The sequence below is a fragment of the Oncorhynchus keta genome, chromosome 9 (genome assembly GCF_023373465.1).
Source record: "Oncorhynchus keta strain PuntledgeMale-10-30-2019 chromosome 9, Oket_V2, whole genome shotgun sequence".
Classification (NCBI taxonomy): domain Eukaryota; kingdom Metazoa; phylum Chordata; class Actinopteri; order Salmoniformes; family Salmonidae; genus Oncorhynchus; species Oncorhynchus keta.
In genome coordinates, this window is record NC_068429.1 from 15037200 (window position 1) to 15058178 (window position 20979).

General features: G+C 44.9%; 1 protein-coding gene and 1 long non-coding RNA gene across 2 annotated transcripts; one reads left to right on the forward strand and one right to left on the reverse strand.

Annotated features, from left to right (window-relative positions):
* Positions 1 to 809: 809 nt before the first annotated feature.
* lmo4a (LIM domain only 4a) lies at positions 810 to 18867 on the forward strand. The gene is made up of 5 exons (XM_035775524.1): positions 810 to 1235; positions 8167 to 8415; positions 14952 to 15048; positions 15456 to 15614; positions 15837 to 18867. The coding sequence occupies exons 2-5, from the start codon at positions 8174 to 8176 to the stop codon at positions 15843 to 15845; spliced, it is 507 nt and encodes a 168-aa protein (XP_035631417.1). The 5' UTR covers positions 810 to 1235; positions 8167 to 8173; the 3' UTR covers positions 15846 to 18867.
* LOC127931744 (uncharacterized) lies at positions 10034 to 10926 on the reverse strand. The gene is made up of 3 exons (XR_008142798.1): positions 10844 to 10926; positions 10124 to 10363; positions 10034 to 10083 (listed from the first exon to the last, which is right to left on the reverse strand). It is a non-coding gene; the product is annotated as an uncharacterized LOC127931744 (long non-coding RNA).
* Positions 18868 to 20979: the final 2112 nt, after the last annotated feature.

Consider the following 20979-nt stretch of genomic DNA (forward strand, 5'->3'; position numbering starts at 1 on the left):
CAAAGGTAATTGTCTCTTTCTCTCGGCCAGATGTTGTTCCTGGTGTTGGGTGAGCTGCCCAGCGTTTAGCACCACTGGCACTCACAATACCTCCCAGCGCATTTCATTTTCTCACTACCTCACTCTCACTTCAATCGAAGCAGTTCTCTGTAGGCATGCGAAACAAAGTCAATTGTCCTCATTATTATTGGATTGTTCATCCGTGTCAAACAAAAAAATGATCAATCAAATAATAATTATATTTATAGACACACACGTATATATATATATATATATATATATATATTTTTAAATACTTGTGGTTTCTGCACTGGTAAATTAATAATATAGATATAATAAGCTACTAAATGTGATATTTATTCTATTCATTGCTATAGCTACCGCAAATAAACATACCGTAAGTAAAACATTGCTTTCGGATAAGACCGTCTGCTAATGGCCAAAATGAGAATGTATTAATTGTAACTGTAGGCATACAGGCTAGGCTAGTACAGTATAAGGAGTTTCATTAGTTAAGAAAGGGTCACTGTCCAGTTATGCCTGAGTCAGAGCAGTCCTAAAAGAAATTGGAACAGGACGTCTTCTGCCGTAGGGAGGTTGGGGGCTGGGTTAAGGATTAATGAATTGCTTTTTCAACATTGTTCAGCGGTGGTGATTATGGCCTATTTAAAACAGCCACAAATAGGCAAAAGTTCCTTAAACAGACATCCATCATTATGTCAAATGCCACACCCCCCTTGCTGTTCAATGGCTGCGGGGGCTGAACCTCGACGCGTCATAGGAGGAGTGATTTAAATGTGTATTCCCTCTTGGCTTTGAACTGGAGTAGCCGCCTTTCCTCTCACAAATAGTAGCGCTGTATGTCCATGAACAAGAACTAAGAACCAAATTCCTTTAGCCGAGCTGTGACTATCTGATATGAGAGAATTACTTCATCACCAAGTGTACTGTTTCAGATGTCTATAGGAAATCCATGAAGTCGACCAACGCAGTATAAAATAAGGAAACAAGAAGAGGAAGATTTAGCCTAGACTACTTCTGGACTAGTTTGCAAGCTCTCCAATCGGAATATATAACAACCGTTTGAAGTTGTTACATCTTGAGAACGGCAACAATTTACCATTGCAAGCAGCAGTCCACGACTTGGTTGAAGTTGCGCACGTCTCGTGGTAGCGCGCACCACCATCGTGATCATTTCCTCGCGGTTACTTCACCTAAACTACCACGACGGCAAGGTGAGCACCGCAGCGCGTCACATTTTTCCACCTATTTGTTAACAATAGTCATATATCGTTTAAAGTTTCAGCCTAGTAGATGTGTTATTACACAGTAATGAACGGTAGGGTATTATTGGCAGAAAATGTTGGTCCCCTTTTCTGTCTGTCATGTTCGAACAATTATTGAGCGCAAGCTATTCGTCCGTGATTCAACATTTCCCTCTGACTATCCAGTGGTGAACATGACTTACTTTTACCCCTTATCACAGCACACATTTCTTAACCGTTCGTCCATGCTTTTGTTGTTGGGGGGGGGTGGGGGGGGGTCTTCTCCGGTATCTTGACTGCATCTCTGCATCAAGGCAGACCTGGTACAATGGGGAGTTGTGCGCCGGCCGTAGTGTTAATTAAAAGAGACGCGTTTTAATGAAACAGCGATGCGAGTAGTTATGGCCCCTGAGCGCATTATTAAAAGAGAAGGATATATTGCTAATCTGCCTTAGTGCCAAGCGGGCCTGACCATTCCTCACTGTACTATTTGTACTATTTATAGTGGCTGTTAATGGTGCAGTCAGGCTTATTTATTTTAATTACAAACGACTTCCCCTTGCTTGTGTGAGCGGGGTTATTTGTTAATTTAAACGGGGGGGATGGGCGTTGGGCTTTGACAGGTTTTAATTAGTGTAGGTTTACCAAAGGCACAGGGAGCAATACTTCTCTACAAAGTGACTGGTGTAATGTGAAATTTGATCCGAGCCACTTTGGTGAGATATGGGACTTGTTGATGCACATCAACAAGATAAAGAAACTATGCCCAAGCCTAAAAATACCTAGTGGTCTTGTAAAAACACAGTTTAGTATTCACCATATGTTGAAAAAAATAAGGTTATAAGCCTGCATTTACACAGGCAGCCCAATTCAGACTTTTCCCCCGCTAATTGGTCTTTTAGACAAATCAGATCAACTCTTTTGCTTATAATTGGGCAATAAATCTGAATTGGGATGCCTGTGTAAATGCAGCCTATTAGGCCTATGCTATCTATGTAGGTTCCTATCCAAAAGAAGCATAACAATACAAGAAGACTAAATGATTGGGAGCTGACAATGTATTTATCACCAACAAGTGAGTATTTCAATGAAGAAGAGCCAACTGCAATTGGTTAATAGCGAGTGAACCATTATTTGCTCTGTCAACCCGAAACCACATGCAATCCATCAGTCTGTCCTCAGACAGCCAAGGTATTGTGTTCCTCCTCATTAGCCTCTGTTTTTAATGGTTATTTCATCAATCAGTCTATTACTAGAGCGGAACACAGCTGTCTCTCCTCCTCACTAACCTTTGTTTTGCCTGATCATTCATTTATCATTAAACGCAGCAGCGGAGACCGAGCTTATTAGAAATCAAAGCCCACAGACTCTTATCGCTCAACAAGGACTCCAGTTTATCAATGGAAGGAGCGTAAGTAGTAGCCTAGTCAAGGACAGACTCGGGCGGTCTCCAAAACTCATCTCAACAAAAATAACTCTTTCCTTCACCCCCTCTAAACTTTGTCCTCATTGTGTGCCGCTCGTTCATCTATCTGGCTTGCATAGACTTTCCTAACCCCCTTTTCTCTTTGTATTTAGAAAGCCAATATGAGAAATGCCCTAGCTTGTTTTTAGCGATAGGCTTTGGTTACAAATCAGCGTTATGAAGATATGGCGTTCACCAAAGTTCTGCAGGGTGTTGATAAGAAGGAACACTAAGTCCTTGCGCCCTCCAAAATAGGTGGGTGTCTACTGTGTTCAGCGGGGGGATAAGCTTGTCTAAGTCCCTTTTAGGGTAATGTAATTGTTGGGGCTTGCTCTGCATTGAAATTTCCCTGGCTCCCCCTCTGATGCTGATGACATTCCCCAGGGCATGGCTCAGGTATTGTCTCAGAGTTTGCCGTGTGCTGCGAAAGATGATTAAATGTAGGATTTGCATTTTCATGAGATCAGTGAGTTTTTTTTTGTGAGGTTATTTTGGCTCGTCTTCGCTTACGGCTGAGGCTTCTGCAGGTGTGTCTGTCTGATTGCATTCGCTGTGCTGCCGCAACTTGTCGCAGGTACGGTGAGGAATGCAAAAAAAGCGAGTAGTATTTCTGCACCCATTTGAGACTTTCACGTGGCTGCACTGCAGCAGTTCTTCTGAGACTTCAGTAGGAAGACAAACAAACAGGGAAATAATCATTCATTTAAGGGTAGCCTCTTCTCCACTTGGGTTGTACTTGGTCTGCCGTGGCTTCACGGTACATGTTATGATCTGTTTGGAGTCAAGGGAGACTAACTGGTTCGACAGGCAAATTGCCAGATGGCCAGAAAAAGCATTGAGGCTTAGGACTTGTTGACATATTGTAGTCAAGAGGAAATGTTTCCATACCATATAGACACTATCCAGTCCTTGTTTTAAAAGAGAAAAACAGGGTATAGCTCCTACTCAAGTGCATGTCTATGAGAGCTATGAGAGAGAGGAAGAGAAATGGAGGTCACATTGGCGCCTCTGTTCCTAGATTTGACCAGAATTCCTCTTTTTATTTCACGAGGGTGGAGGCTCTTGTATTTCGGGGTATAGTAATTGATTTCACGCTGGTAATTCACTGCCCGAGGCGTCTGGCTCTGAACACAGGAAACGGACTGCAAAGCAGCAAGCAGAAATGGGCCATGTAAGGTGTCTTGTGTTCCAAACTGTAAATTCACTAGACAAGCTGTGTATTCATCATACACAATGACCTCATTGCACTAATTGCATAATGGTTTCTAGCTATATGCCATTATGATAGTTGCAGAAGGTTCTGCCCCCCTGCACAGTACTGTTAAATGGTTCCCTTACTGTTCCTTAGGTGGGATAGTCCATCCCCTCAGCTATGATGCCCCACATTGCCCGAACAAATCTGGCATCAAGTGTTTTCATTTCAATTTGATTTCAATTCCACATCCTATGATGCAGCTGTAGGACCCATTGCGAGGAGTAAATTGGAAAACAATGTTGTTGCCCCCAGGTATTAAAAAAAAATGTTCTCAAGTTGCTGCCTCTGGTCTCCAGTTTGTCAGGGTTGTCTTTGACCCTGACTCTGAGACAGCACATTGCCAGCTGGCATTTGAAACCGACTGGTAAAGGCTGAAATGTGCCCCGGGATGCCCCCCTTCCAGGAAGGGGTCACACTGCCTTCCTGTGGCAACTTGGCCCTCCGCGACCCCCGATTGACATCCCCAATCAGAGCAGCTCTGTGGATGACCTTTGAACTCCCCAGGGCATCTCTTGTCTGTTGCCTCTTGACCTCGGTGGAAGAACAGCTAGAGGAAATAACGTGATGGAGTCCCAGATGGCAGGCAATCCCCCACATGCAGATGCCAAGCCCTCTTTCCCCCTCATACAATACCTTGGATTTAAGGCAACAGTATAAGCTTTCCCCCTTTCTTCCAACAGCCTTGCCTGGTTCAGGGACTCTCAAAGCCACAGAGAAATGGACAGCAGCCTTTTTAAAAGGGGCTTGTGGAAACAGCTTAGCGTAACGGTCATCAATCAAACGGAGAAATGTCTTGTGCTGATATTCACGATCGGATTGATATTGTGTGTCTGTGTGTGTGAGTGTGTGTATCTGTGTGTGTGTCTGTGTGTGTGCACGTACTGATAGGCCTGTGATAAGTCAAGTGCTGACCTATGTCAAGAATGTATAAAAAATATCTCACCTGTCCAAATGTCAATAGATGGGTTGGTTACAGCAGCTACATGCAAAGAGTCTGTAGTGAACATAGCACATGCATCTATTGAACTAGATACTGCAGAGTAGCACTGTGGAAAAAGCTTTACCGCCAGGGTTTGGTCCCTCAGCTCTTTGTCGTGTTCCTCTGTATGGGTCCTGAGATGCAGGGTTGGTGCCCCATGTGAAGGCACTTTGTTGGGGTCAGTCCAGCGTCGCCCTGGGCCTCTCTTATGGAGCTCAGCTCTTCTTGATTGGAGCCAGGTGTCCGAAGCAGAGAGTGCATAACTGTGGTGGACCAGCGGCGGACTGAAATGTCTTGTGGGAAGGGCACTCGTAAAGCAAAACATGCCCTCATTTAAATTAGAAGCACTGGAGGACAAATTAGGACGCTGTTGTTAATTTGGAAAATGAAATCCGTCGCTGCAATTATTTAGTGTTGTTGGCCATAATTATGAATCATGAAGCCGGTGAAAAGCAATGGCTGACTCATTGCTGAGTTGCACGCTGGTATGGTTCTTGTTAGTGTGATTTGAAAGCAATATTATCCCCAGCTGTGCATGAAATCAGTTCAGTTTTGAAACGTAAAAGTGGGAAGTTCGGATATACAGTAGAAATGAACCGATAACGGCACACTTGGAATGTGCAGACATCATGTAGATTACCATTGGTTGTCTGGTGTCTCAAAGGATATGGGACTCAATATGTCAAATCCGTTACACCACAAGAAGGTTTATATACTGGTATACCGGAATGTCAACTCCGTAACCCTAACGAAAGTTTTTGTAATCACTCAAAAAACCTCTCAACTAGTCTACTCACCCAGTGCAACCCAACAACACAGAAGACCCAACAACACTATTCAATGAGCAGGACTCTGCAACATCAAAGACCTCTCTTCTGGGACACATTATCAAGTTGCAATGAGAGGTTATATTTGCAGCCGGCTCAAAGACAGTGCGGCTTTGGTTAGTAAGAAGAGGTTTGTGTGGAGGTTGTCGTGGGACGGCTGCTTTCCAGGGTGCCAGTCGCCTCTGAGGCGCATATTCTTCAGGAAACTGTACCCCCCCCCCATATCCCTTAAATGAATAGGCCTAAGCTCTCTTTTGCCAACGAATCCCAGAGCCAACCGATTGGTTACCGTGCCAAAACTCACATTTGGGAATCCGAGGCCTCGCTCTTTCCTGTCTGTGGGGCTTCTCTCTCCTCGTCACCCACATTCCAGGTAGATGTACAGTACAGTTGGGACATTCCAGGTAGATATACAGTTGGGACATTCCAGGTAGATGTACAGTTGGGACATTCCAGGTAGATGTACAGTTGGGACATTCCAGGTAGATGTACAGTTGGGACATTCCAGGTAGATGTACAGTACAGTTGGGACATTCCAGGTAGATGTACACTACAGTTGGGACATTCCAGGTAGATGTACAGTACAGTTGGGACATTCCTGGTAGATGTACAGTACAGTTGGGACATTCCAGGTAGATGTACAGTTGGGACATTCCAGGTAGATGTACAGTTGGGACATTCCAGGTAGATGTACAGTACAGTTGGGACATTCCTGGTAGATGTACACTACAGTTGGGACATTCCAGGTGCATGTACACTACAGTTGGGACATTCCAGGTGCATGTACAGTACAGTTGGGACATTCCAGGTAGATGTACAGTTGGGACATTCCAGGTAGATGTACAGTTGGGACATTCCAGGTAGATGTACAGTACAGTTGGGACATTCCAGGTAGATGTACAGTTAGGACATTCCAGTATGGTACGTTCCAGGTGGGTGTGCAGTATGATACGTTCCAAGTGGGGGTACAGTATGGTACGTTCCAAGTGGGGGTACAGTATGGTACGTTCCAAGTGGGGGTACAGTATGGTACGTTCCAAGTGGGGGTACAGTATGGTACGTTCCAAGTGGGTGTACAGTATGGTACGTTCCAAGTGGGTGTACAGTATGGTACGTTCCAAGTGGGGGTACAGTATGGTACGTTCCAAGTGGGTGTACAGTATGGTACGTTCCAAGTGGGTGTACAGTATGGTACGTTCCAAGTGGGTGTACAGTATGGTACGTTCCAAGTGGGGGTACAGTATGGTACGTTCCAAGTGGGGGTACAGTATGGTACGTTCCAAGTGGGGGTACAGTATGGTACGTTCCAAGTGGGGGTACAGTATGGTACGTTCCAAGTGGGGGTACAGTATGGTACGTTCCAAGTGGGGGTACAGTATGGTACGTTCCAAGTGGGGGTACAGTATGGTACGTTCCAAGTGGGGGTACAGTATGGTACGTTCCAAGTGGGTGTACAGTATGGTACGTTCCAAGTGGGTGTACAGTATGGTACGTTCCAAGTGGGGGTACAGTATGGTACGTTCCAGTAGTGGGGGGGTACAGTATGGTACGTTCCAAGTGGGGGTACAGTATGGTACGTTCCAAGTGGGGGTACAGTATGGTACGTTCCAAGTGGGTGTACAGTATGGTACGTTCCAAGTGGGGGTACAGTATGGTACGTTCCAGGTGGGTGTACAGTATGGTATGGTACGTTCCAAGTGGGTGTACAGTATGGTACGTTCCAAGTGGGGGTACAGTATGGTACGTTCCAAGTGGGGGTACAGTATGGTACGTTCCAAGTGGGGGTACAGTATGGTACGTTCCAGGTGGGTGTACAGTATGGTACGTTCCAAGTGGGTGTACAGTATGGTACGTTCCAAGTGGGGGTACAGTATGGTACGTTCCAGGTGGGTGTACAGTATGGTACGTTCCAAGTGGGGGTACAGTATGGTACGTTCCAAGTGGGTGTACAGTATGGTACGTTCCAAGTGGGTGTACAGTATGGTACGTTCCAAGTGGGTGTACAGTATGGTACGTTCCAGGTGGGTGTACAGTATGGTACGTTCCAGATGGGTGTAAAGTACGGTATGGCACAGATGTATTTAGGATAACCATGATAACGGGGATGACCAAGAGGAAGCTTGATTTCCTGAATGTTCTGTGGGTTTCCGGAATAGAATGTAGAAGCTGTGGTAAACATCAACCAAATACCCTAAGTTGAAATAAAGCCTGTTAATAAAGGTGTCAGTGGTGTTATTTCCTGGACTGCATCTCTCCATGATAAGCTCAAACATTCTCGTACTCCTGAATAGACACTTTTCCATTCGCTCACCCTTGTTGTTATCGTCCTTACTCAGGGTGACATTATATCTCTGACTCCCCCCCTCTCTCTCCAGGCCAACCATGGTGAACAGCCGGGTGGAGGCATCAGCCGTGGCGGTGACAGGGGGCAGCGGTGGCTCGGCAGGCAGGTCATGCGCGGGCTGTGGTGGGCGCATCGCCGACCGCTTCCTGCTCTTCTCCATGGAGCGCTACTGGCACACACGCTGCCTCAAGTGCTCCTGCTGCCACGCCCAGCTGGGCGAGATTGGCACCACCTGCTACAGCAAAGGGGGCATGATCCTCTGCAAGAACGACTACATCAGGTGAGCTTCAGGGAAGGCAGCATTCAAATCAGAAAGGACTCTGGGTGGGGGTGGATGCAGCACGATAATGGCTCCTCCTCACCGTCTTGTAGGCAGGTGTAGTGTCTGCCTCCATATTGGTCATGCAGATGGAGGAAAAAGATTTGATTGGAAACTACCATACTATGGTGACATAGGGGTGGGGAAAGGGGAAGTACATGGGGAAATGATTTGCCTATGTTATATAGTCTGAAATTACCATAGGTTGTAAGCTAACGGTCTCTCAAATGTTTTAGGTAACATCAACCATTAAATATTTAACACAGCCCAGGTGAAAAATCATTGAAGATAATTAAAACAGCTGAGAGATGGTTAACCTACAACCTAAAGTCAATTTTAGTGAGCTTCTCCTTCAATAACGAGTTAATAGTGAAAGTGCAACGGAAATCCACTTTCCACAACTGATCCCGCCTGATGAGTCTGTTAATGCTAGGTCAGACAAGCACAGACAGCTCTGAAAGCAGTTGGAAAAGTGGAGGAATTTGTCAAGTCCTTTTCTCTCTGTTTGTTCTATGCACGCATAAAGGTACCAGGTGTTTGGGTGTGAATGCGGTCAGGTAGGGTGTGGCAGGATATCAGAGACCGGAGGGTGTTATGAAAGAGGTATATGCTCACAGCAGGGTTGGGTGTGGATCTGGGGGAACAAGGAGATTCTGACAGCTACTCTATCCTCTCAAGACATCACCAACTCTGTCTTTCACTACTTTTTGCACATTTTAATGACAAAACCTAAGGAGTTGCGTAAGATGAGCGGAAACCGGGAAAAGATCAGCCAATTCCATCACCACAGCATTGCTCCTACACTGTTTGCCTTAATAATGTCTTGCCCAGTCTGGACTATGTGTGTGTGTGAGAGAGAGAGTGAGAGGCTGGCTGGTCCAACACAGACTGGGATTGTGTGTGTGTGCCTGCATTGGCACTTCTCAGGCACTGGTTCTCTCCAGGGCAAACACTGGGGCAGATCCGGCGCAGTCTGGAAACCCACACAGCCCAAGAACGCCCGCACGAAGGGAGGCCTGCTGGGTAGAGCAGAGACACTGGGCACTGTACATCAGCTCACTAAGAATACAGAGGATTTAAAGCCACTCCCACCAGAATAAATAGCACATTTCTACTTCCCTACAATGTGATCTACTGAAAGATGTATGGTTGCAAATTGAATGTAGGTCTACTAGCTATGTATTGCATAAAATCACCTTGACTCCAATAACTCCTCATTACAATGCTTGCAACCAACATGAATAAATGTGAATTGCACAAGAAAAATATAAAGGTGTTTTTGCCCCAAAAAGTGCTCTGTTAATTAGTCATCAATATGGAATGACACCATTCATATTTTTTAAGGGGTATATGGTACTTATGCACTGCTGCCTAACGATGGTGCAGCACCTTGTGTCCATGTAAACGATGGTCTAACATAGTACAGCACCTTGTGTCCATGTAAACGATGGTCTAACATAGTGCAACACCTTGTGTCCATGTAAACGATGGTCTAACATAGTGCAACACCTTGTGTCCATGTAAACGATGGTCTAACATAGTACAACACCTTGTGTCCATGTAAACGATGGTCTAACATAGTACAGCACCTTGTGTCCATGTAAACGATGGTCTAACATAGTGCAGCACCTTGTGTCCATGTAAACGATGGTCTAACATAGTACAGCACCTTGTGTCCATGTAAACGATGGTCTAACATAGTGCAGCACCTTGTGTCCATGTAAACGATGGTCTAACATAGTACAACACCTTGTGTCCATGTAAACGATGGTCTAACATAGTGCAGCACCTTGTGTCCATGTAAACGATGGTCTAACATAGTGCAGCACCTTGTGTCCATGTAAACGATGGTCTAACATAGTGCAGCACCTTGTGTCCATGTAAACGATGGTCTAACATAGTACAACACCTTGTGTCCATGTAAACGATGGTCTAACATAGTGCAGCACCTTGTGTCCATGTAAACGATGGTCTAACATAGTGCAACACCTTGTGTCCATGTAAACGATGGTCTAACATAGTGCAGCACCTTGTGTCCATGTAAACGATGGTCTAACATAGTGCAGCACCTTGTGTCCATGTAAACGATGGTCTAACATAGTACAGCACCTTGTGTCCATGTAAACGATGGTCTAACATAGTACAGCACCTTGTGTCCATGTAAACGATGGTCTAACATAGTGCAGCACCTTGTGTCCATGTAAACGATGGTCTAACATAGTACAGCACCTTGTGTCCATGTAAACGATGGTCTAACATAGTGCAGCACCTTGTGTCCATGTAAACGATGGTCTAACATAGTGCAGCACCTTGTGTCCATGTAAACGATGGTCTAACATAGTGCAGCACCTTGTGTCCATGTAAACGATGGTCTAACATAGTGCAGCACCTTGTGTCCATGTAAACGATGGTCTAACATAGTACAACACCTTGTGTCCATGTAAACGATGGTCTAACATAGTGCAACACCTTGTGTCCATGTAAACGATGGTCTAACATAGTGCAGCACCTTGTGTCCATGTAAACGATGGTCTAACATAGTGCAACACCTTGTGTCCATGTAAACGATGGTCTAACACAGTGCAACACCTTGTGTCCATGTAAACGATGGTCTAACATAGTGCAGCACCTTGTGTCCATGTAAACGATGGTCTAACACAGTGCAACACCTTGTGTCCATGTAAACGATGGTCTAACATAGTGCAACACCTTGTGTCCATGTAAACGATGGTCTAACATAGTACAACACCTTGTGTCCATGTAAACGATGGTCTAACATAGTACAACACCTTGTGTCCATGTAAACGATGGTCTAACATAGTACAGCACCTTGTGTCCATGTAAACGATGGTCTAACATAGTGCAGCACCTTGTGTCCATGTAAACAATGGTCTAACATAGTGCAGCACCTTGTGTCCATGTAAACGATGGTCTAACATAGTACAACACCTTGTGTCCATGTAAACGATGGTCTAACATAGTACAGCACCTTGTGTCCATGTAAACATGGTCTAACATACTGCAGCACCTTGTGTCCATGTAAACATGGTCTAACATAGTACAGCACCTTGTGTCCATGTAAACATGGTCTAACATACTGCAGCACCTTGTGTCCATGTAAACATGGTCTAACATAGTACAGCACCTTGTGTCCATGTAAACAATGGTCTAACATAGTGCAACACCTTGTGTCCATGTAAACGATGGTCTAACACAGTGCAACACCTTGTGTCCATGTAAACGATGGTCTAACATAGTGCAGCACCTTGTGTCCATGTAAACGATGGTCTAACACAGTGCAACACCTTGTGTCCATGTAAACGATGGTCTAACATAGTGCAGCACCTTGTGTCCATGTAAACGATGGTCTAACATAGTGCAGCACCTTGTGTCCATGTAAACAATGGTCTAACATAGTACAGCACCTTGTGTCCATGTAAACGATGGTCTAACATAGTGCAGCACCTTGTGTCCATGTAAACGATGGTCTAACATAGTGCAGCACCTTGTGTCCATGTAAACGATGGTCTAACATAGTACAGCACCTTGTGTCCATGTAAACGATGGTCTAACATAGTGCAACACATTGTGTCCATGTAAACGATGGTCTAACACAGTGCAACACCTTGTGTCCATGTAAACGATGGTCTAACATAGTGCAGCACCTTGTGTCCATGTAAACAATGGTCTAACATAGTACAGCACCTTGTGTCCATGTAAACGATGGTCTAACATAGTGCAGCACCTTGTGTCCATGTAAACGATGGTCTAACATAGTGCAGCACCTTGTGTCCATGTAAACGATGGTCTAACATAGTACAGCACCTTGTGTCCATGTAAACGATGGTCTAACATAGTGCAGCACCTTGTGTCCATGTAAACATGGTCTAACATAGTACAGCACCTTGTGTCCATGTAAACAATGGTATAACACAGTGCAACACCTTGTGTCCATGTAAACGATGGTCTAACATAGTGCAACACCTTGTGTCCATGTAAACGATGGTCTAACATAGTACAGCACCTTGTGTCCATGTAAACGATGGTCTAACATAGTACAGCACCTTGTGTCCATGTAAACGATGGTCTAACACAGTGCAACACCTTGTGTCCATGTAAACGATGGTCTAACATAGTGCAGCACCTTGTGTCCATGTAAACGATGGTCTAACATAGTACAGCACCTTGTGTCCATGTAAACGATGGTCTAACATAGTGCAGCACCTTGTGTCCATGTAAACAATGGTCTAACATAGTGCAACACCTTGTGTCCATGTAAACGATGGTCTAACATAGTGCAACACCTTGTGTCCATGTAAACAATGGTCTAACATAGTACAGCACCTTGTGTCCATGTAAACAATGGTCTAACATAGTGCAACACCTTGTGTCCATGTAAACGATGGTCTAACACAGTGCAACACCTTGTGTCCATGTAAACGATGGTCTAACATAGTGCAGCACCTTGTGTCCATGTAAACGATGGTCTAACATAGTGCAACACCTTGTGTCCATGTAAACGATGGTCTAACATAGTGCAACACCTTGTGTCCATGTAAACGATGGTCTAACATAGTGCAACACCTTGTGTCCATGTAAACGATGGTCTAACATAGTACAACACCTTGTGTCCATGTAAACGATGGTCTAACATAGTACAACACCTTGTGTCCATGTAAACGATGGTCTAACATAGTACAACACCTTGTGTCCATGTAAACGATGGTCTAACACAGTGCAACACCTTGTGTCCATGTAAACGATGGTCTAACATAGTACAGCACCTTGTGTCCATGTAAACGATGGTCTAACACAGTGCAACACCTTGTGTCCATGTAAACGATGGTCTAACATACTGCAGCACCTTGTGTCCATGTAAACGATGGTCTAACATAGTACAGCACCTTGTGTCCATGTAAACAATGGTCTAACATAGTGCAGCACCTTGTGTCCATGTACGCTCAAGGTCCATCCTCGCAGATATTTCTAATGCAGAACGGGACTCAGTACGAAGCTTATCAAATGTATAATACAGTTAGTGGAAAAGGGCAAGGCTCTCATTGCCGAGTGGCGCTGTGCCGCTGAGTCCGATACAGGCAGAGAGGGGGGAGAGAGAGAGGGGAGGGAGAGAGAGGGGGAGAGAGAGGGGGGGGAGAGAGAGGGAGGGAGAGAGAGAGAGAGAGACGGGAGGGAGAGAGAGGGGGAGAGAGAGGGGGGGGGAGAGAGGGGAGGGAGAGAGACGGGAGGGAGAGAGAGGGGGAGGGAGAGAGACGGGAGGGAGAGAGAGACGGGAGGGAGAGAGAGACGGGAGGGAGAGACGGGAGGGAGAGAGAGAGAGGGGGGGGAGAGAGGGAGCCTTAATTAGGGAGAACAGGGTTCCTCTCGGGCGCTCGCTTATTAAATTACTGTTTGGATTAAGATCAAAAATTCATTACAGTGTGCAGTCAGAGCTGGGACACTGATAGGGAACCGGAGGGGGGGTATAGCAGCCAAACCAGTCTGGTAGGTGTCACAAGGAGGGGGTGTAATAAAGGTGAGAGCGGTTGAGAGGCTTTCTATGAAGACTGAACAGTTGAACTGTCTACACACTAGGCTCTCTGAGGGATGGGCTAATGTGCTCTGGGTAGTCTACCAAATGTGGTGTGGAAGTTTCACAAAATGGACTTACCTGGTCATGCTCTAACAATGAGGCTAACTGTTCAACATCGGCAACGCAATGTCTGCTTCACCAAAAGGCATGTAGTGGACCGTAGTCTTTGTCTTACACTTTACACCAAACATTGACATCACCAGCATCTACAGAAGGTCTACAGAATCTGTGACTTGTGGAGAAAAAGCCCTTCATCAGGGTTCTTCACCAGTATCAGCTGTAACATACTTCCTGGCTCTCCCAGTAGCCTGCCACGGACTTCATCTGCAGCTCAAACCCCACATGGAATCTGTGGCCGCCGGCTGAGCACTCATAAGACCTGAGTCACATGTCTCAGCATCACCACCAACACTATTCAATGCTGCATCCCTCCCTTTCAGTCCTGCTGGAACACGTGTCAAACTCATTCCATCGAGGGCTGAGTGGCAGCGGGTTTTCACTCCTCCCTTGTACTTGATTGATGAAATAAGGTTGCTAATTAGTAAGGAACTCCCCTCACCTGGTTGTCTAAGTCTTAATTGAAAGGAAAAACAGGGAAACCCTGCAGACACTCGGCCCTCCATGGAACGAGTTTGACAGCCCTGTATTAGAATCTAGACCTATACTTGACTTTATTCATGACTTCAACCACTGGTCTGGGACGTATTTCCTTTTATTGCTCGAGATATTTCTATTTAGGATTGGCAAAGGGTGAGCTGATTCAGAATCAGATATAAGAAGTGTGGTGCTGAACAACAGCATTGCTTTCATTGTGAAAATGAGGTGTGACTTGGTCAGAGGGGTAATGTGTTGAAGTGTTTGTGTTGTGAGTGGTTGCAGTGGTCTGACACGGGTTGTTCATCCACAGGCTGTTCGGGCACAGCGGGGCATGCAGCGCTTGTGGCCAGTCCATCCCTGCCAGTGAGATGGTGATGCGGGCACAGGGCAATGTGTACCATCTCAAGGTAAGAGGAACTTCAGCCTAAAAGTAAAAGAGTCATTCCACTGGGCAAAAACTGGTTGAATCAACGTTGTTTCCACTTCATAACAACAACAACAAAAATGTATGTGATGACGTTGAGTCAATGTGAGAAACTGATTGGATTTGCAAAAAGTCATCAACTAAAGGGAATTTCATTTTTTTTCACCCAACTTTTAACCTAGATCCAATGATGGGGATTGTTTTGGGTTTAATTCACATTAGTTGACAACTAAATGTAAATCTAAACTAGTCGTTCAACTGACGTCTTAGCCCAGTGGGATGCCAACAGAAGCCACAGAGGCCCTTTATAACACAGCAATATGACTCAGCGAAAAATGCATGCTTCTGTTGCTCTTTCTTAAAGTTCCTCATGTCCCTCGCTCTCTGCAGTGTTTCACCTGTGCCACCTGTAGAAACCGGCTGGTGCCGGGCGACCGCTTCCACTATGTCAATGGCACCATCTTCTGTGAGCACGACCGACCAGGGGGCGCCCTGCTCAGCAGTCACCTGACCTCGCTGCAGGGGAACGGCATGATGCCCGACCAGAAGGTGAAGGGATGGGTTCTGAACCGCACAGCCCTTGGTTGATAGTCCAATCCATGTGATTTAATAAATGAATGTGGATTCTGACGTCTCCAAGTGTGCTTTTTTTTTAGAAATGCTGTTCAAAGTGGTGTTGGACTGTGGTCTTCTTGCTGTCTTTGTTCTTGTAGTCTTGTATTTATGCATAATCAATGTGTGCCAATAATCACCTCTTTCTCCTGATCTCAGGTCTGCTGAAGAAGAATGGGTGACAAAGCAACGTGTGCCTTCTCCTCTCCCGCCTCCTCCTCCTGCTCTTCTTCCTTTTCCACCCATAAGTTTGTCCTGCACCATCCATCCCATCCTTCAGATATTCCGATATCCGTACTCCGGATACTGCTGCCAGTGTCCCATTAGCTTCCCCAGTAACACAGCATTTCCCCCAAAATAATGTTTATTCTGGTCATAGAGAATAATGTTCTCAACCTTGACATAATTGAAGTCTCCTGCTTCAAGGGAACGATGTGGAGGAGGGAAAGACTGTTGATGATGGAAGAGGATGATTTATACTGTCAAACCAGTGTCTGTTTTCGGTGCAAGTCCATTGGTGACTGACTTGCATAAGACTGACTTGTAGTAATGCCCTGAGAGGACTATGGCATTTCCAGTGATGGACCATCCTTGATGTAGCACCTTTCCCTAGCCAGCACAAAACTACAGGGAGAGGGAGATGCCACAGACCAATAAATATATACTGGTTCTCGTCCGGAGCTGTTTCAACCAAGCTACAGTTTAATGACTCCCGAAACACGAAGAGTGTGTTCAAAACAAGATCGCCACATGAATACACAGACACACACTCTCTGAGCTCAGACTCTAGGCCCTTTCATGTGTCGGATTGGGGGAAACAGGAAATACTTTGGTTGTAGTGCTATGCGACCGTAGCTTTTGCCCCCTGGACGTTCCTGAACTCTCATTCCTGAACTCTCATTGGCTCACTCGAACTGTCGAGTTAGGCCGAACGAGGAATGATCAAATACACCTGCCTGGATGTCTCGTCTACTTTCAAAAATATACTCTCTGTGTACTAAATGAAGAATGCCTGTAGAATATTCATCAAAACATACCTTTTAGTCCCATGATTATTTTGTACTGCAAGTGGTTGCCTTGTGTTTCTCAATTGTCTTCGATATTTAGTTATGTTTTCAGGTGAAGATGGTTCCTGGGGTTAGTAAATGTACTCCTGTTTATGGGAACATACAAATATGCATTTGTAATTGTTGTTTAAAAAATTTGGCCGGTGAGAATTGTTATTCCAACATGACTTTGCAGCAGTGCTCTATACGTCTTAATGTATTGTTGTTATGTGGTGGTGGAAGAGGACAAGGTCAAAGTTGAACTGGTCCACATATAACCAGGGTCGTGTTGAGTAGGGCTCACTGTAGATAGAAAACAGAAATAAGTGTTTGTTATTGGAGAGGCCATGTAGTCCCTCGCTGTTTCAGGCCGTTTTTTCAGTTTGGTACCTAATGAACACGACCCAGGTTGAAGGAAGAGGAGAGCGGCATTGGGATGGAGAGAAGTAATAACTGTACATACCTTTTCTAGTGCTATTATTGTATTGTGGTCTATGGTTGAATTGCGTCTTTGTGTGGCCTAAAACATCTATATGGAGAAAAAAAGTACTTTCTAAATAACTATAATAATCATAATATTGCCAGTCACCTGTGTCGTGTCTGTAATGAGTGTTTGGATAATATTTACCTGCCGTTTGTGTGTGCGCGTGTGTAGCGAGGTGTGACAAATAGCGCTTTCACACCGAAAGGTAAAGCTCCCGGACTCAGACAAACATGGCCGATTACCCTCAGGAATGGAATTTCAAAGGCTTGAGCTGGGGCCATTACAGAAGCAATTAAAGTGGGATACGCTGGAGGCCCAGGCTTTAGCTGAAGTCCTGTGCCGGAGTCTAATGAGGCCTAATCTGGTGAGCTGGCCTAATTAAAAGGGAGGGACCCCTTTCCTGTGGGTGCTGAGTAGAGCAGTCCAGCTGTTGACTTTACAGTGCTCACAATGCAACAACAAACTGAAAGAAATAAGCCAACCCTTTTTCTCTTACCTATAACTCCATATAACTTTTCTTTCTTCACTGCGTATGAATTTGACATTTTCACTTCTTTGTTGAGTTCTTTACTTGGAAGTTAGGGTATAGGGCCTCTACATATAGTACTGAAGGGCATGTCGGAATTGTTTCTTGGCATGAAAACACCCCCTCAGATCTTGTTTATTTAATTAGCTAATTAAACTTCCATCTTATAGGTAGGTACCTTTGGCCTAGAAATCACAGTCAGCTTTTATGATCTTCTTTTATTTCTTATTCCGTGACTTCTCTACAGAGAGAAATTAAAACCAAACATGCAACAGGCCTACAAAGAAGACAGAAAAAAAACACTGGAGTAGCCAGCTGTGACTTTTCAAATGAATGTTCCCAGAGAAAACTCTACCATAAGCATTGTGGTGTGTGTCGGTGCCTCAGCAGTTCCTCTTTTAGGGTTAGCCAATTAGGTTCACACTCAAAATAACAATGAGTGTTTTAATGGCCGAATTTCAAAGCATTTCTTTGGTAATGATGTAGAATGGTTTTAAAGGATGAACACATTCCTCGGGTTCTTCAAACATAATCCAAACCTGAGCATGAGTTTCAAATCTTAAAAAAAAAAAAACGTTTTTGTCAAGGTATTTTTGGCATTCCTCAGTTTGTTTCTAATTAGACTCCCATTCTTCCATAGACACAAGTGGAGTTCAATCATAATAACCAGAATAAACCTGATCTGAAAGAACTACATAAGGGGAAGCAATATACCCGATATATATAAGAACACCTACAGAAGCACCTATCTGACATATTGTAGAACCTGTTATCGCATTGGAGGTACCTATCCAGTCATTTTAGATCAGTGTGGATTTTTAAAATCAGTTCATTTTTAAAACGTAGGAGTATTGCATACTGATAACAGCCACACAAACCGTCTCTATACCTGTTCTAACCAATGTGGCACCCAATGTTTCATTTGTATACCTAGTCTAATTACCATTTGATCCAGTAGCTTGACTAATACTTGGCCAGTCATCTCATCAAAATACATGGAAAACGTATCAGAACATTTCTCTTAACTGTTCTGTTTAGGTTTAAAGACACTGAAAATGATCAAGAAACCGAAGCAATTGTATTATCAGTATCTTATTCACAGGGGATTCCATAAATAAACACTTTTTGCTGATTTGCAATTCTTTGACTCAATATATCTGCCAGAGATAATGAGCAGCAATTGTCAGTCAGTGAGTGAAGGCAAGGTTTTATTTGTAGCTCCACACCCTTCTGCAGGGTGGCAGCTTGACATCCCCATCCCATGTGCTGAAGTACTGATATGGTATCAATTATTTATCCCACGTCTGTGATTTTGAGAAGCATCAGACAAATTAATTAACGTATGCAAATGACCCTAATTGCAATTATCTCTATATCTTGATAAGTAAAAGGGGGGAGGGAATCTACCAATCCCCCTCTGTGATGCAAGTTACACTTTGCATTCAAACCAATCAAGCCTAATCTGCATATAACTAATTAGCTCAACATATTCAAAAACCAATTAACGGGTCTCTCAAATAGCTTCTATGCCGCGCAGCTTTTCTTTTTGAGCTGAGCTGGAGCAAGAAAAGTTTTCAGGTGCACAGTTTTGCAATGTGCAATGTTCCTTCCTCGAGAGAAGTGGAGTTCGCTTTTTTTTCTCTTTCCTCAATTCACTAATTAATCAAATTAACACATGCAAATTGGTGTAATTGCATTGTTTCGTCACCTCATGTTGTGTGAAGAAAGAAAAAAACAGGGAAGCAATGGAACAGCGAAGATATTTTTACCTGATGCCAGAGCGAGAAAGACAGATGTCCAATAGACCTGCCCCTCACCGCAGGGACCAGGTGAGAGAGGTGATGCCACCAGCAGAGTGTGAGGCCTGCAGGCTCACTATCAGCCACACAGCACACAGATGGAACACCTTGCTCTTCCTCAATTGCCTTTCCTCAATTCCTCTCTCCTCCTTTTCAAAACACATTTAAGAAAAGGTCCCCGGGAGGAGACAATGCATTTTGAGGAGGCGAGACCCAATACCAGAGAAAGCTGACCTTCCAAAGTGCATTCTTAACAAATCTTATCTGCAGATGTTTTCCTGCATTTGTAACACAATCCCCACAGTACATAAACGCAGCAAAAAAAGAAACGTCCCTTCTTCAGGACTCTGTCTTTCAAAGATAATTCGTAAAAATCTTCATTGTAAAGGGTTTAAACACTGTTTCCCATGCTTGTTCAATGAACCATAAATGAACCATCCCTGCTCATCTGCATGAATGTGCCTTAGGCATGTTGCAAGGAGGCATGAGGACTGCAGATGTGGCCAGGGCAATAAATTGCAATGTCCGCACTGTGAGATGCTTAAGACAGTGCTACAGGGAGACAGGATGGACAGCTGATCATCCTCGAGGTGACAGACCACGTGAAACAACACCTGCACAGGATCGGTACATCTGAACATCAGATCTGCGGGACAGGTACAGGATGGACAGCTGATCATCCTCGAGGTGACAGACCACGTGAAACAACACCTGCACAGGATCGGTACATCTGAACATCAGATCTGCGGGACAGGTACAGGATGGACAGCTGATCATCCTCGAGGTGACAGACCACGTGAAACAACACCTGCACAGGATCGGTACATCTGAACATCAGATCTGCGGGACAGGTACAGGATGGCAACAACAACTTCCGAGTTACACCAGTAACGCACATTCCCTCCATCAGTGCTCAGACTGTCCGCAATAGGCTGAGAGAGGCTGGACTGAGGGCTTGTAGGCCTGTTGTAAGGCAGGTCCTCACCAGACATCACCGACAACAATGTCGCCTATGGGCACAAACCCACCGTCGCTAGGCCAGACAGGACTGGAAAAAAGTGCTCTTCACTGACGAGTCGCAGTTTTGTCTCACCAGGAGTGATGGTCGGATTCTCGTTTATCGTCGAAGGAATGAGTGTTACACCGAGGTCTGTACTCTGGAGTGGGATCGATTTTGAGGTGGAGGGTCTGTCATGGTCTGGGGCGGTGTGTCACAGCATCATCAGACTGAGCTTGAGCAGGCAATCTCAACGCTGTGCATTACAGGGAAGACATCCTCCTCCCTCATGTGGTACACTTCCTGCAGGCTCATCCTGACATGACCCTCCAGCATGACAATGCCACCAGCCATACTGCTCGTTCTGTGCGTGATTTCCTGCAAGACAGGAATGTCAGTGTTCTGCCATGGCCAGCGAAAAGCCCGGATCTCAATCCCAATGAGCACATC